The following is a 17,006-nucleotide window of genomic DNA, read 5'->3' as shown; positions in this document are numbered from 1 at the left end:
GTGTTCAAAAAGAATAAATGAAGAAAGAAAAAGCTGAAACAAAGCTTTTAAGTCAACGGTTCCTTTCGATCGATGAGTGACTCGGTGTAACGGCGGACCCGACTTCCTTTTCAATTGGACGGTAGTTCGCGCCATCTAGACTAAACACGAGTTCCTACCACCGTGGTCCTGACTCGGGGTTAGTAGACAAAAAGCTCTACCACCACCAGTCACGTGACCCGGAAATCGTCTCTAGTCAAGGATGCCTGGCTACTGAGGTTTTCACAAACAAACGCGGGTACACTGCACTGGTTTCTTCATAAAGCACCCGTCGTATACAAAAAAAAAAAAAAGAAAAAAAATACAAGGGGTTTTTAAATACACAAAACAAGAACAAAAAATGTAAACGCTGCACCAAAAGCTGCTACCACGTTCCGCCTCAAGTGTTTCTTCCCCCCCCCCCCCCTCCCCCAATCTCTCTCCTCAACAGAACAAAATACAAGTAAAAAAAAATAATAAAAATGGTGGTAGTAGAATAAGTAAAGAAGGGGGTGTGGTGCAGTATTATAAATGAACCCCCAGTTCGATTTCCGATCGAGAAAGGGGAACAAACAGACAGTGGCAGTCACCGACCACTAAATTTCGGCTCTTTCGAATGGGGACACCTCTCCCCTTCTTACCCATCCTCGCCTTACCCTTTCTCAGCCCACCGTTAGAAACAGTCCACGAAACAGCAAACACCAAAAAAAAAAAAAAAAAAAAAAAAAAACGCTAGTAATAAAAAAAAAAAGAAAAAAAGAAAAAAAAAGCTTCAATAAAACAGAGTTGACCCGACTGCTCACAGCAGAGGCGGCATCTTTTGTGCAGTCATCGTTCCACTGAGTCACGCATGCGGGCAGCAAATGGTCCAACCCCTTTTCTTTTCTTTTTTTTTTTTTTTTTTTCTACGGAGAAGTTTTGAGTCGTTGTAGCAGACGCCACACCGCACAGTGGCCCGTGTCCCCGATACCCGACACAAAAGCTACCAACACAAGCGTGTTTCTCAACTGCACGAGACGATAGAGGAGAATAGAAGAATAAAAGAAGCACACACGGAAAAAGCGGCTGAAGCCGAAACACCATTTGCCGGAAATGCATCCGATCCGCAACACCCACGAAATCTCCGGGAAACCGACGGCGTTTGCTCGCGCTCTCGGCTTGGACTGCGACGAGCGCGATCCTGAGCCGGCAGCGTGTCGCGCGAGTTTCGTATCGCTGGGCTGCGCCCCATCAAGTGACGCGCTTCGCGACGCCGCATTGGAACGAAGGTTTGGAATCATTTGCCGTTGCGCTTCCTAGGGTGAAACTTCGCACACGCGGCTTATTTTGCTTTTTCAGCGAGGCTTCATTTACTTCAGTATTGCTCGCGCAACTTTAAATGTCCCCGCCTTTTTTTTTCTTTTTTTTCTCCCCCTACATTTACTTTGGTCAGCCTACAACACCTTCCGACGTCAACCGCTACCAGTGCCAAAAAAAAAAAAAAAAACCAAAACAAACAAACAAAAAAGTGCCGATGTACAATTTGAAAAGTTCCGCGTCAGATACTTTTTTTTTTTTTTTTTTTTCGATTTCGTATTTGGTGTACGCTGAAACTTTTGTTTCCAACCTTTTGTTGCTTCCTTGCTGTTTTTCTTTTCTCCGAGTTGAGGGTGACCCGTTTCCGGCGACAGCGGTGTCGCAATCGAGGCAAGAAGAAAAAAAAAGCGGAACAATGAAACCAAGTCCGAGCGTAGCACAATAGAACCTCTGCGCCCTTGACGACGCCTGGCGGGACGGAAAACATTTCTTGGGCGGCCCACATTCGCCAAGAGACTCATTCCGAGCTCGCAGCAGACGTCGACTTCCGCCCCAGTCGACTTTCAGCGGATGTGTGTAAGGCCGGTAAGGCCCTCTGTGGACGTTTAAACCTCCCCTCACAACTTTTTCTTCTTCTTTTGATTTTGTATTAAGGTTTTCTTGTTGTTTTTTTTTCGTTTATGTGCGTTCCCTCGTTTACGAACGATGTGTCAACTTGTACCAAGTGGTTGTGAAAATTAGCGCGATTGAATGGTTAACTTTATAAGGGATTTATAAAAGCAGTAAACAGCAACCCAGCCATTATCGAGAGGTTATGAAAATGAGCGCGAATTAATGGTAAACTGTAAAAACATCCGTCATTAACAAGTGGCATGGTATCATTTATATGTGGGCGGCTATGAAAATGAACTAAAACTGATGGTTAACGCAAAAAAAAAAAAAAAAAAATCCAAAGCGGTAACACAGCGTTAAATAGACGAAGGACACAGGGAAGGTACATGCACAGGGCCTGTAGATCCATTTATTCGTCTCTTTTCAGCGCTGTTTTACCTTTTTATAATTATGTACCAACTAGACCAACATAATGCCTTGTTGCGATTTCCAAAACCAGTATATGGCATCCGAAGAACAGTATCTAATAATAAAAAAAAGAAATCTTAAGCGACAGGTGTTTTGATTGTTTATTTGTTTTCTCTCGGGTTTGAGCAACTTTGCATTTTCGTTACTGGCGAATAATTATCGATACTCTTCGGTTGCGATGTTCTGTGAGATTCACCGCATTAAGAATCCCGGGAAGCGATCGCCAAAACGCGCAGTGCTGAGCGCAAACGCTCCAGCAATGCGGACCCGTTTCCCAGCCAACAAACAAAAATTGTAACATACATACACAAAAAAGAGAGAGAGAGAGAGAAAAGACAGACGTGAGCAGATTTGTACGGCTCGTTCCAGTTTCCGTAGAAATCACGGTACGCAACTCAACCCTGTTCACAGATGGCAGTCTCGAGAGAAACGAAAACTCGCTAGGCGAACAATAGAGGGGTATGAACAGGGAGTTTTAGTGGATCGTTCCAGAAACTCCGATGACGGCACCCGATACACCGCCGGCGCGTTTGCCCATGCATCGTGTATCTTCATTAGGTATCGTTATCGGATGTATCGGAACGATCTACTAGAGCTCCCCAATGAAGAAGCGAGACAAAGCAGTTCGTTCCGATACTCCCGATATCGATACGATGAATGCGTGAAGGCGACGGCGGAGTATCGTTGTCGGAAGTTATCGGAACGATCTACTAAAACTATCAGGGAGGCGTAGTATAGATCGTTCCGATGCCTCCGATAACGGTACCCAATAACCACACGATGCATGCGGAAAGGCGGCGGTGGAGTATCGTTATCGAAATGATCTACTAAAACTCACTACTAGGGAAGGTGTAGTATAGATCGTTCCGATTCCTCCAATAACGATACCCGATAATCACACGATGCATGCGCAAAGGTGTCGGCGGAGTAAAGGGTTTCCTTATCGGAGTCATCGGAACTATCTACTGAAACTCCCTATAAGGGAGGGGTAGTATAGATCGTTCCGATACCTCCAATGACGATACCCGATGACCACACGATGCATGCGCAAAGGTGTCGGCGGAGCACAGGGTTTCCTTATAGGAGTCATCGGAAAGATCTACTAAAATTTCCGACTGTTACGAAACGTTCGTAGTAAAAAAATAAATAAATAAAAGCGGCAAATATAGATTTCTGAGCCTGACAACAATTTCCACTACGATTGCTTTGGGAATCTAGCCGCCAAAGACAGGGGACAAACACGGGTGGTTATCATTTGAGCCCGTTCTCGTTTCGCCCTTCTCACTTGGCCCTTCTCAAAACAACCATTCTCAAAAAGATCTTCTCTTCTGGACCTGTCGCATTTGGTCCTTTCCCGTTTCGTCTTTCGCATTCCAGCTCTCCTCATTTGGGCCCGTTTCTCGTTTCGCCCTTTTCAAAACAGGCATTCTCAAAAATATCTCGCTTTGACCCGTCGCACTTGACTCTTTCTATACCAAAATCGTTTTTTTTTTTTTTTTTTTTTTTTTTTTGGGGGGGGGGGGGTAATATTAATATATTGATATAAGTTGTGTGTGTGTGCCACACTACAGGCATACTCTGCTAAGGATTTTAGCAGTGCGTCGAGGTCGCCGTGAAAAGCTACTAGCTGACAATAAAACAGACCAACTATTTATCGCAGCAAGATCATATTCCGAAATGTCAAGTTTTTGAGGTCTCTCGACTTGGGACATTGCCACCACTTCAATGATGCAGAGGTTTTCAAATGGGGGTCTGCGAAGGCATCCTAGGGGTCTCTGCGAAACCCTGTCTCATCAGTCAGGCACGGCAATATTAGTTGTCTTTTTTCACGTTGAGAAGAAACGTTTTAATTTTCGGGAGAGTACTCACGTCAGTATGTCAATGAGATAAGTCTACTGTACACTAGCAATTAGTTATATCCATTTATTAAATCATTATCATGATAACCTATACCTCAATATGCCCCTCACCCAGAACGGGGTCCTGCATCATCTCCGCCTTTCAGCAAGGCGTCCGCGAAACATCAATGGTTGAGAACCTCTGCAATTAAATATGCTATTTCTGTTCAAACAAAGTTTCCAAATTAAATGTTCATCGCTTTTTTTTTTCCTCTCGTTTGCTGAGAGGAAGGGAAGCAGGCGTCAATTTACGCTTCTCAGTGCGTACCTCTACACGTAGCATATGTCTGATGGTATGTTGGGTGCCCAAACAAGGCAAGGCTCATCAACAAAGCCGCGAAGGCATTACGACGTTAGAACCATGCCGAACTAGTGCCATTCGGTCGTAGCACGAACGGGCGAAATGAGAATGGGTCCAGTTGCGAAAAACACGATTCGGATCTTATGAGAAGGTTCAAACGAGAAGGACCAAATGAGAATGGGTCGAAATGTGCAAGGTTCAAATGCGAATGGGACGTTTTGAGATACACCCGGGACAAACCAGGGGTGAAGTCAGGGCAGCGGAAGCGATATCACTCGAAAGGGCAGCGACGGTTGAGCCGTGTCACAGTGATAAATATCCCGAGATTAAGATAAAGATTAACCGTCCGATTGCGCGGAAACAACAGAGGGTGCACACTGCACCGAGTGCAACGTTGCTAGAACTCGGTTGGGAAAGTGACATACAGCCGGCTTTGAAAAAGTGGCTCCGATCCGTACTCGGGAACCGAACTAAAGGCGATCGCAACGCCGCCATTTCTGCCGCAGCGGCCACTCCGGGAACTGCACAACTGCACGTATTGGTTCAGCTCGAGTCTCGCAAGGGCCGGTGGCGCCATCTCGCAGTAGCTATATAAACGAACTTTTATGTTTTGACTCGTCGCTAATGGGCGGCGCGGTTGTCGCATCCAGTTTGGTCTCGGCGGACGGGAATGGTCTGGGCTTCAAGGGCGAGTTTCCCAACTGAATGTTTTAGTAACGTTGACCGAATGCTCGCGGTGACGAAAAGTTTCGGTGGCATCCACCTACGGCCCCGTTGGAACATGTTCCAACGGTGCGCATAAAAAAAGGTGGAAGCTTGGAAGGAGGGCGTTCTTAGACCAACACTGTCGAAGTTGACACATTACAATTCGACCCATGTAAAGACACCACAGTGGGCGTTTTGCCTATAGTGGAGGACCGACCAGATCGACGCTCGTGGTCGCAAACGTCGCCAGTGCCGCGCCTCCAGCTCAGCAGAGCAGTCTGCTTCGTTGACAAATAAAAAAAACACACGACTTGAAGGGCTTCACGTCGCAATCACGTGGCCAGCGTAGAGAGCACAGGTGGCGACGACGATAGATGGAGCGAAGAGACCGTGACGTGACACAGGTGTCTGCCCAACATCCAGCAGGCGAAGGACAAAGTGAATGAAGCAAACCCAGAAAAGACGGCAAGGAGATCGTCACATCACGATCACGAATGTTATATAAGATGGCATCGACGTCATGGTCACGGCCAAAGAAATAAAGCCCAAAAAAAAACAAAAAACGAAGGAGATGGAGAGTGTGTTGTTATGGAGGGCTGTCCCGACATGTTCGACATCTAACAAACGCCGCAAGGGACGGATACGCGGGTCGAGGAGGAGGAGGAGAAAGAGAGAGATGATGTCGAAGTCCTGGTAAGTCAAAGTCATGGTCACGGCATCCAATGCAACAGGCACCGGAAGGTGAGGATGTGCACAGCAGAAAGAGGGGCGTCACAAAGCGGCCGTGACGTCACGCCCACGTGACCCGATTCACAACACATTGCAGGAAAGCTAGAATCGCGCAGATTTGGGGGGGGGGGGGGGGGGGGGAACGGAGAGAGAAATAAATAGAGGGATACGACGAGGAGGGGAGGCAGGATCTGCGCTTGGTCTGTTACATTGCGTCATCCATGTGTCCTAGCTATCACGCACCGCGACAGCTACTTTGGCTACAAAAGGAACTGGCGCCGTCCCGCCCTCCACTTCGCGACGAGGGCTTTGACAGCCAAAGTGAGGCACGCCGTAAGCACAAAAGAAAAAAATAAGAGAGAAGAAAATGGGGGGATCGGAGAATAATGGCGACGAAAATAATAAAAGACTCGCGGGGAGAGCGCTAGGGGCGGAGCAGCAAAAAAGACTGCGACGCCACACACCTTTGACGATGACCTTGGCTGCCTCGTTGTAGACCTTCTCCTGCGTCGCGTTCGGCTTGAACACCTTGTCGTACACGTAGACTTTGCCCTGGGTGGGGGAAAAAAGAGCACACATTGGGGTGCGGTCGTCGATACCCGAGCTACGGTGGTCCTCTCTTGTTCTCTAGGCAAAGGGACAAGGCCGTATTTCTGGAGAGGCAGCATATCTACCGAGGGCATACGGTTTCAATTACACTCAAGAACACCGCAGGGCCAATAAAAATATACAGGTAAGAAAAAAAATCAAGTTCAAAAGCTGACCTAAAAAAAATTATAGTTCCGAGCTTCTTATTATCACTTTTGCAGCCAATGATATTACAGTAGAAGACGATGAGGACGTCGAAGAACGAATCACCAAGCAAGAGCATTCTACGCTATGTACGGATAAAAATAACATTTGATGGCTGATGCCCAATGGCTTCGAGTGCAACAGACAGGACCTCCAAGGTCACGTCCAACGTCACACTGAACGGTCGATTTGCCCGTTGTATGCCCACCCGTTTTCTTTCTCAACAGCGTACACAAACAGCTACTACTGGCTCTTCGCTCAAAAAGGCGGCACACCCCAAATGAAAAGAAGCACGCCCAGAGACCTTATTAAAACTCGAAACGAGGGCGCGCAGACTGACACCCGAACACATCCTTCTGGGAAGAAAAAAAACAAAACAAAAAAACACTTCGTCCTATATGATGACTTACGTCAATCACTACAAGTAACAAAGCAAAAAAGAAGGAAGGAAAGGTGATGGATGAACCAGAGAAACAACGTCTTAGTAAGCTGTCTCAGCCTTCATGCCGCGCTTTGCGTTGTATTAATCGTGAACTGAACTCGATAATCGTGAAGTGAACTCCGGCGTTCCTCGAACGCGTTCGACAAGTGCAGTGGAGACAAAGGCTGCCTTTATCTCCAGTGTACTCGTAAAAGCGTTCGAAGGAGAAAACCAAACGGCGGACGCGGGCGTACCTCGTTCTAAAGACTCTGTTAAGGGTGATCTATCTACACACTTGCGGCGAGTCCGACCGCGTGCGACTGCAACAGCTTACGACGTACGCGTTGCTATAGGAACACCTGCGGCGGCTCCAACAAAACGGGGTAAAAACCGGTTTTGTCGGAGCCGACGCAGCTGTTGCCATAGCAACGCGTACGTCGCAAGCAGTTGCAGTCGTACTCGGTCCAGCTCGACGCTAGTGCACACTTGCGTAGGTAGACCTGAGATCTACTCACTAATCATTCGAAGCAGAGCTCGGCTCGTTTCCTCCTCCCCGTCAATTTCTCGGCGCATTAACTTTTCGTTCGATCGGGTCTCTCGCGTACGCCATCGTTTTCAGCTATATCGGAAGAGGAAGTGACGTCACGCCGGTGCGGCGGCGCTACTGTCCGCCCTGCGCATGGGCAGACGCTTCATCTCGGGCGAATCTGCTTTCTTCGCACGCGTAGCGCCCACACTGGGAGTGAGCGAACGCGCGCTTGTTCGTCAACAGCATGTTGGCGTAGGAATTGTGTCCTTCCCCAAAAATGTATAGTTTTTTTGTTTTCTTTTTCACTGCAAAAATAATTTACGCATTGCCGAACGCTCACTTCCTGCCCAAATGTAGCGCTAAAGGTCCGAACCAGATGCCCAAGTTTCAGAACAAACCGTTACTTTATTCGAGAGAAGGGACTCTAAAATTTTCGATGGAAAAATGGAGCCCGTATTCGACAACTGGCACCATTCAGTTACATGCCGGCCGCCGTTTTCCCATTAAAAAAACGTTTTTTTTTTATTATTTTAGTGGAGAAGGAAGACCAGCGAAGCTGTACTATGGTGGGAATGAAGTAATGTCCGGCCGCAAGTCGGCAAGCCAGAGTGGAAAGGCTCGAAAGGTTGCGGCCGTCGCTCATAGATGGCGGTAGCTGTCCAGAGTTTTGTGTAGAGATTTGTTTGCCCACGGACACGATACTGGGCAAACTAGCCCTTTACAGCTCCGCTGTAAAAACGCAACTTTCGAATAAGATAACCGTTTGTTCTGAAACTTTGCCACCTGGTTCGGACCGCTAGCGCTACATTGTGGCGGAGAATGAGAGTTCGGTAATGCGTAATTCATTTTCGGTGAAGAGAAAAAAAAAAAAAAAAAAAGCCTGTAAATTTTTTTAAGGGGACAGCCTGTATAACGGTCAGTAACGCGTTGGCACTTGGAGAGCGGTGGACCGGTGCACCGAGACTTATCTCCGGAGTTTGTTTCGCGCGTGTCGGTTATCCCGCCGTTTTTGCAGTCGCGCGCCAACTAGGGCGAGGTCAGTCCAGTCAAACGAGCGTCTCGAAAGGGCACGACCCAACCCAAAAGCGAAACAAACGAGCCCAAAGAAGGGCAGGCGCCTGTCCAGACGCCTTCTCGACCCCGAGACGTAATGAGCAGGGTCTGCAGCTCACATGCTGCGCGATGGAAAACCCGCTCAAAGTGTCGGAAGACCTCGAAAATTACAAAACACAACGTGCGCCAAAAACGGAAAGAAAAGCATGATGACGACGACGACGACGATGATGATGATAGTGATGACGCCGTTGATAATAATAATAATAAAGCTCGATTTTTGTTTGAGCAACACCCACTAACAGCAGCCTAGTTTCAGCTGTCCTCAGTTAGAAGAGGAACGCCCTCTAGTAAATTCTTACGACCACAAAAACAAACTGTCAAAACAATCCCCCCCCCCCCTTTTTTTTTCTAGAGACACGCTTGTTCAGCTGCGAATTGCACATTCAACGCACGCCTCCCTGGTTACATTTTTTTTTCTTCTTTTTCGGTTACTACCCAGTTATATCAGCGTCAATCGCTATTATTATTTTTTCCCCTTTTCTTGGTCTCGAATGAAGAAGCGATCATCGGATCGTTAAAGGGGCGCTCCGGAGTTCTTGTAAGCCACAACAACTAACTGCATTTTCGGAATCACCGGTCTTTGCCTTTTTTCGTTATGCTATTTAGTATCGCAAAATTGAGTATAGTTATTGCGAAAATGAAGTGAAAATGATGTCAAAAACAACATTCAAATATACCAGCACATTTCAGTGCCGTGACATCGGGGAAGGCAGGCTTGCGGGCCGAGCGGGAAGTCCAAACATGGACTATGCCGAGCATTTGTTTCGTGTTGGTGCGTGGGTGCTGAAGCGAGCTTCCAAAGCATTCATTTGGATTCATTTGGCACCGTGAAACAGCTCGTAGTCAATTGGGAACAAAGTCTACAGACAAAAGAGTGAACCCCCGTCTTGCGGTGACGTCATTTTTTCATTGTTGCCGGAGAGATATTCACTTTGAAAAACACGGTAAGGACCGAAATTCCAAATTCGATAACTTCACACGAAAAACAACAACAACATTATTTTGGCCCAATATTTGGGTAACTATTCAGCGACGTTTGTTGGTGTGTTCGGCAAATTGTCAGGCAAATCGAAGATCACGAAGAAAACGCCGGAGTACCCCCTTAAAGGGGTACTGACACCCCAAAGGCCGTATTTTTTTTATTGTCTAAAAGGATACAAGTTGTAGTCATAGACATGCAAAAAAAAAACGCATCGCGAAAAAAATTTTTTTTTTGCGCGCGCCTGTTTATTATTGGCGTTTATATCTCCCGCCGCTCACCTCCTTGCTTCTTTGGATCGGTGACGTCAAAAATCAGGAAATTTAGAAGCTTTCTAGGCGACATTTTTATTAGCGGCGAGATGTTTCGGTGGCGCCCTGGTTTAGTAACCTTTCGTGAAGTCATTACCTTGTGAACAACAAGTTGAATGGTGTGTGTAAGGAGCAGGAGGAAGCCTGAAATCATAGCGCTCTCGAAGCAACATTGTCAAGACCGTCAAAATTGAAGCTCTTACATTCCTCTTATTTCCGTCGATGAGACATCCTTTGCTGACGTCATGTCAGCATTCGGCCAATTGTGGTGGGCCGACCACAGCGACGCTTTCGATCGCTCACGTCGCCAGTAACATTTAATAACGGCAATCGTAAAACAGGTTTTTTAACGCAATTGCGAACGCACGGCCCCTCTTTTTGAAATACCAAAAATCAGAGTCCGGTGTGATGTCGCTTCCTGGATTTGTATCCTCCCCCGGAAAACTTGGCGGCGCTCGAGCAGAGGATGATCGGCGAGTCGGGGAAGAAACCGTTCTTTTCCCGCGCCGGCGCCCTTCTATGCCGCCTGCTCACCTCCTCCTCGCTTCGGGTCGCGGTGGCAACGGCGCTTTGCTTCGTAACGTGGAGCGGAGGTCCGAAAGAAAGTCGAGTCGCAGGAGACCGCAAAATTCGACTCTCTGCACTGGCGCGGATCGCGCGGGAAGTTCAAATTCGGCGTTTAAAAATTTATATATATATTTTTTTTTTAGTTCACAAGTACTGAATTCTTAAGTTTCGAATTTTGAGAGTAATGTCCCGGCATCGTTTTCTATCGTTTCGGATAAAAAAAAAAAAAAGATTTTGATGTGTCAGTGCCCCTTTAAGTCCAGCATGGTCATTAAAAAACCTCCAGGGCCCGATATATATATATATATATATATTGCTACGAGGAAGAAGACGACGGGCTGTCTCGGCGCCACGGACTCGAGCGAGGGGCTCGCGCCGGTGGCGGTCAGTTTGGAATTAAAAAGCCGAACCGCAAACAATCGTCTCCTTGCTTGGACCCGGAACAACGCAACATACTTGGTGGAGGTTGGTCCTTCCTCGCACCTCTGCTGCCATCACGTTACTTCGCAGCAACCGCCAACTACCACCGGCCGGAATGGCCGGTGGTAGCTACAAATCTGGAAAGAAGCATGAAGCCCCCGACTGCCTGTCTCGGAATCCAGTTGATGCTTGCCCCGAAAACCATGGAGCCCTCGCCGCCGCAGTGTCCCTAACGGCGTCCGTTGATTTCGGTACCGAACAGCAGAAGGACCCAAAACTACAGAGGATTATTGCTACTCTTCAAAACCCTAACCTAACCCAGAAGGACAAACGAGGAACCCGCCTTTATGAATTTCAGAATAACATACTGTATCGCCGAAACTATAATCCACACGGTCCTGATCTCCTGTTCGTCGTTCCCAAACACCTCAGAGCGAATATTCTGTTGGCATTGCATGACGACCCTACTGCCGGTCATATGGGCGTTTACAAAACGTACCTGCGGGCCCGCACCAACTTTTACTGGCAAGGCATGTATAGTGATATCTTCAAATACGTCACGTCCTGCATCAAATGTCAGCGGCGGAAAAAGCCTACCCAACAACCAGCCGGTCTCCTTCAATCCCTCCCACCACCTCACTATATATTTGAGCGAGTCGGCATTGACTTGCTCGGTCCGTTTCCTAAATCCTTCTCAGGCAACCGCTGGGTGATTGTCGCAATCGACCATTTCTCGCGGTACGCGGAAACTTGCCCTTTGCCTCAAGGTACAACCAGAGAAATTGCCACATTTCTTCTTTCTCAGGTCATTTTACGGCATGGCCCACCTCGCCAGCTGATCAGCGATCGTGGTCGTGCTTTCCTTTCTCAGATTCTTCAAGATCTTTTGCATGTTTGCGGCACTGTGCACACGCCTACGACTGCGTACCACCCTCAAACAAATGGCATGGTCGAACGATTCAATCACACACTTGCAAATATGCTGTCTATGTATGTCCAGGTCGACCAACGCCGCTGGGACGCAGTACTCCCATTTGTAACATACGCTTATAACACTGCAGTTCACGACACACACGGCTATTCTCCTTTTTTCCTTCTTTATAACCGCTTCCCAGTATCCCAGCTAGACACACTTTTTCCTTCCCGCGACAATGTCACCCGGCTCTCCCCCAGCGTTGCAGAGATAATCTGTCGAGCGGAGGAAGGACGCCAACTTACACGTGAACGTACCCGCGCCTCACAGCAAAGACAATCCCTGCAGTACAACGCCACCCATCGGCCTGCAAGGTATTCTGCCGGCGACTTAGTTTGGATTTGGCTGCCAACTAGACAACTAGGCAAAGCAACCAAGCTGCTTCATCGATATGCCGGGCCTTACAAAATCATCGCCAAAACTTCCGACGTCACCTACAGAGTGCAACTCCCGCAACCCCTCCACGATCGCCGTCGAACCTCAACAGACATTGTTCACGTCAGCCGCATAAAGCCCTACCATCCCCCATTCACACCATAGCACCCTTCCCCATCACCCTCAACGCCTGCAGCCTACGGTCGGGACGACCTACGCTTCTCCCCGGGCATTTGCTACGAGGAAGAAGACGACGGGCTGTCTCGGCGCCACGGACTCGAGCGAGGGGCTCGCGCCGGTGGCGGTCAGTTTGGAATTAAAAAGCCGAACCGCAAACAATCGTCTCCTTGCTTGGACCCGGAACAACGCAACAATATATATATATATATATATATATAATTTTGTTCCTGTGCGGCTAAAAGGTGTTCGCGAAAAGTTTTGCGACAATGGATCAAGGTAGCGGTGCGACGCACCTTTTCCCGTTTGTTTGGGTACTTGCGTCGTTCATTAGCTCGTTCATTTATTTATTGTGACGCTATAGTTGCTTACAAAGTTATACGAACTAACGTACTACGAAATACACTGTACTACGAAGTACCACTACGAAGTATCACGATCAATGTGAGCTTCAACGCCCGATCCGGCCTTTCTTTTCGTCTTCGGTCAGCAGAAGCGCTAACCTCCACCTCGCATTCCATTCCTGGTTCGGACCACAGGTCCCTCCAAAAACTGGCGGGCACGTCGAGGAAGCACGAAGGACTGTTTCAGCTCACACCGGGCGCGATAATACAACGAAGTAACACAGTCGGTAAGAGTCACACGCACATGCGTGATCCAGCCTCCAGAGAACTGGCGGCATTGTATAACGACACTCCGCACACAGAAGTATTTTAGTTCACTCCCAGCACGAGCGCCAGCCGACAACCGACTTTCCGATGGGATGCGCTTTCCGGAAACCAAACGACAGCTGGGGACCGCTCGAGAGAGACTGGAGTCACGTGACCGAAGCGGTACGTGCCTCCCCGAATAACGGCACTCGGAATAAAAGAGCCCGTGCTCTCTCTCTCTCTCTCCGGGAAAATACCGAACCACGACCACGCGAGAGTAGACGAGAGACGACCAAATAAAAAGACCACTGGCGAAGAGAATAAAAAAATAAATATAAGGAATGATAAGAGGATGTTGCAAGGCGCCGCGGCTGGCTTTGCCGAGGAATCGACGGGCTTTTCCTTCCTTCGAACTCGCTCACCAAAAAGGAAAATACAATACGCTTCGAAGAAAGCCAGAAAATAAGACGGAGAACGGGAATAAGAGGGATGAGATGAAGCATGTGCATAAGGAAGAGGAAAGAGACGAGGCAGAGAGTGATAAACAAGAGGACCAGGGATAACTCAGGCAAATCTAATCAGAAGCGCGCACCTCGAACAGTGTACTTTGTAACTCTATCCCCAAGCAAACCGTAAATTCAAGCGTAAAAAAAAAAAGACACTAAGGAGTAGTAGTACAAAAACGCGACACAACAAAGCAATAAAAAAAAAAAAAAAAAAAAAAGGGGGTAAGGTTCAGGGGAGAAACCCAAACAGTGAAGGGAAAAACCCAAACAGTGCGGGGACAAAACACAAATTAAAAGCAAACGTGAAAAAAAAAAAAAAAAATTTAGAAGGGGAAAACAAGGGCCTCGGGCGCGGGTGGACGAACCCCGAGACAGTTGGCGGAGGGCTGTAGCCAGGGCCCTGCCAAATATACTCGCGTGACGCTCCTCCCGGCCAATTTCAGGAGCCGAAGAAAAGCCGTCAGTAAAAGTCGCGCGACTCTCCCGTATTAAAAAAAAAGAAAAAAAGTTTTACACAGCAACAACGTGAAGCAAGTTAGCCATGACCCTCAGGCGAGACGTTGCGAGAGTGGACGCAACCCGGACTAAAAACGGTGTTCCGGCCGCGGTCTGCTCCAAGTGATGGAAACCACTCTTGGAGTGGAGCAATTTGTGAGCGAGTTCTGCCGCTGATTACCGCTTCGGGGCTTTACAAGTACAGTGCTGATTCTAGAAGAGGATGACTAGGCCGAAGTACAACGGAGTAATACAATTTTAATGGAAAATTAAACTCGAAAACCGACGCAATTATGAACGAACGAGTGTGAATGATTGAGAGAGAGAGAGAGAGCCTAGGCATAACTTTGATCACTACACCTGCGACGCTAAAAAAAATTGGAGAGCAAACGGTGCTTTGGGTTAATTTCAGAACTCGGGCTGGTGCCTTGCTTTTCTCTAAAAAAACAGAAAAATAAAAAGACGAGAGCAGCTAAGAGTGAGGTCGCACACTCACCCTTAGCTGCTCTCGTTCTACAACAGGTTGGGAAGTTAGCAGGTGTATATATACATTAATGGTGATTCGTTCCCTGGAAAACTGAGGGATGTACAGACTTCGACACAGCACAGACAAGCGACCGCCAGCTTTTTTTTTTTTTTTTTGTCTAGAATATAAAGGCTGTCATATGAAACTAATAACGCCAAAACGTGCTCATTTAGGGCACCAACCTAATAGGTGAAATTTTGCTGTGCTGCCTAAACAAATAAAACGCAAAAAAAAAAAAAGGCGATGCCGCGTTGCGCACAAAATATGGCTGGCGAAATAACACAACGCTATATTTTTTAGCAACTTGTAAGAAGGGTGGTGACCCAGAGCGCGAGCGTCGCCCACAGACACGAGACAACGTTCGCGTAATTATAACCAATTTCATACACAAACACGGGATACAAGCGGCACATGTATAAACACCGCAAAGGCTACACGGAAAAATTCACACTAGCAATAATCATCATGCCATCATGCCGCCACATTGAGTTTTTTTTTTTTTTTTTTTACATCTTCCATTTATGGACGCGGCGCTTCTGCATTTAACTCGGTTTTCATGATGAGAACGCATTTGTACATGCCATGGGTTGCTATTCAGTTTCGGTGCAACGAAGAAAGACGGCAGCAACATTCTTGAAAAGGAATGATCAGTGACGAGGTCGCGAGACTCGTCACTGAAGCAATGAATTGGGACACCCAAGTAAATCAACGACGTCTTTTATCGAAGACGCTGCGTGAAAGGGTCGGACTGGACTGGCAGTACGTGATCATATTTCTGATCTACGACCCACACTTTGTCAAAAAACCACCCCATATCGCGTGTTTTTTTTTTTTTTTTTTTTTTAATGAACGATTTGCATATGTCCCAGACCCCACAGTCAGGGCGTGACGTCAGAAACATGGCGCTATGGGTGTACACCCCAGATTAATACAGGCTGAAACACACGAGCTAGAAGTTTACCGTGCCTACAGTTCCCACGAGTTTCCTGATTGAGACCGAAGCATCGCGTTCAAGTCAAGTGTAAACCAAAGCTTCTTTAAAAAACTGCCAGAAAAGCCAAAGACGCACGGGGGACCGATTCGGCGCATATTGTCCGCGGTATAGCACCTCGTGTCCACTCCTATCCGAGAAGGCGATTTTAAGCGAAACTACACTTGTTTTGTTTATTTTTTTCGTCTATTCTCGCTCGTCCAACGGATGACATCTAGGTCACCCAGTTCCCCAGCAAAAGCGGATTCTTCGCGTTTTGATGCTTTTTTTTTTTTTTATTTTACTGACCAAAAACAAAAATATGAAGAAAAAAGAAAAGAAAAGAAGAAATTTCTCGCTCTGAGTGGCAGTTTGCTGCGAATATATAGGCTTCCGCTTTCCCGAAATAAGGGACGTCTTTTAATACCACACAAAAAAGACAGAAGTGCCTATAAATAAAGGAATGAAACACGAGAGAAGCTGTCTTCGTTCGCATAACCGCATAGAGAAGAAAGGCGCTGTCTTTGGTAGCATAACCCCTACACCGTCAAGATTAAGCAGGAAGAAAATGAAAAAAAAAAAAAAAAAAATGAAATCTTGAGAAAAGGGGGGTACAGCGAGTGCGATAAACTCGAAGCTCTCCATCGGTCAACAAAACTGATCCGCGAGCGAACAAAACTGTCAGCTTAGCTCACACGCGTATACCTGCACGCCAGGCGCATATTACGGACGGCCCAAGTTTGGCCTCAATGTATTTTTGTTTTCAGCAAAAAGCTTAACAGAAGCGGTCACCAAACCTAAATATAGGCCGGAGTAGCCCAATAACCCATACAAAAAAAGTAGTAGTTAAAAAAAAAAAAAGAAACATGTATAATACAGGAGTGTCTTAAGTTTGAGAAGAACCCGATGTAGGTCTAACATTTATATATTTCTTTTCCCATCAAGACACCGTGGCTTTTAAACCGCGACGTCGTCCAAATTTTAAACGGTTATATCGCGGAGATGGATCCAAGATGATCTCGTTGCTTTACATCTTATAAACACTTACCATAAAAATTTAAAAAAAAAAGTATGAGTGGCCCCATTATTCGTTAAATAAAGCTCCCGTTGTTCAATGTGAGGAAGGGGTTTCGACATCTGGGTTTAGCGTCGTTCCAACAAGTGAAATGATC

General features: G+C 47.0%; 1 protein-coding gene across 2 annotated transcripts in view; it reads right to left on the bottom strand.

Annotated features, from left to right (window-relative positions):
- The window catches only part of LOC8041933 (kinesin heavy chain), a 76,942-nt gene that overhangs the window by 41,343 nt on the left and 18,593 nt on the right, over positions 1 to 17,006 (bottom strand). For both annotated transcript variants that reach the window (XM_040222760.2, XM_040222758.2), the window contains exon 2: positions 6,492 to 6,579. In XM_040222760.2, coding sequence (XP_040078694.1) covers positions 6,492 to 6,579 — 88 coding nt within the window. The remainder of the gene's footprint in view (positions 1 to 6,491; positions 6,580 to 17,006) is intronic.

This window comes from Ixodes scapularis, unplaced genomic scaffold, assembly GCF_016920785.2.
Source record: "Ixodes scapularis isolate PalLabHiFi unplaced genomic scaffold, ASM1692078v2 PGA_scaffold5__190_contigs__length_132052651, whole genome shotgun sequence".
Lineage (NCBI taxonomy): Eukaryota > Metazoa > Arthropoda > Arachnida > Ixodida > Ixodidae > Ixodes > Ixodes scapularis.
Note: the sequence above shows the minus strand (reverse complement) of the source record. Positions and strands in the feature narration are given on the sequence as shown.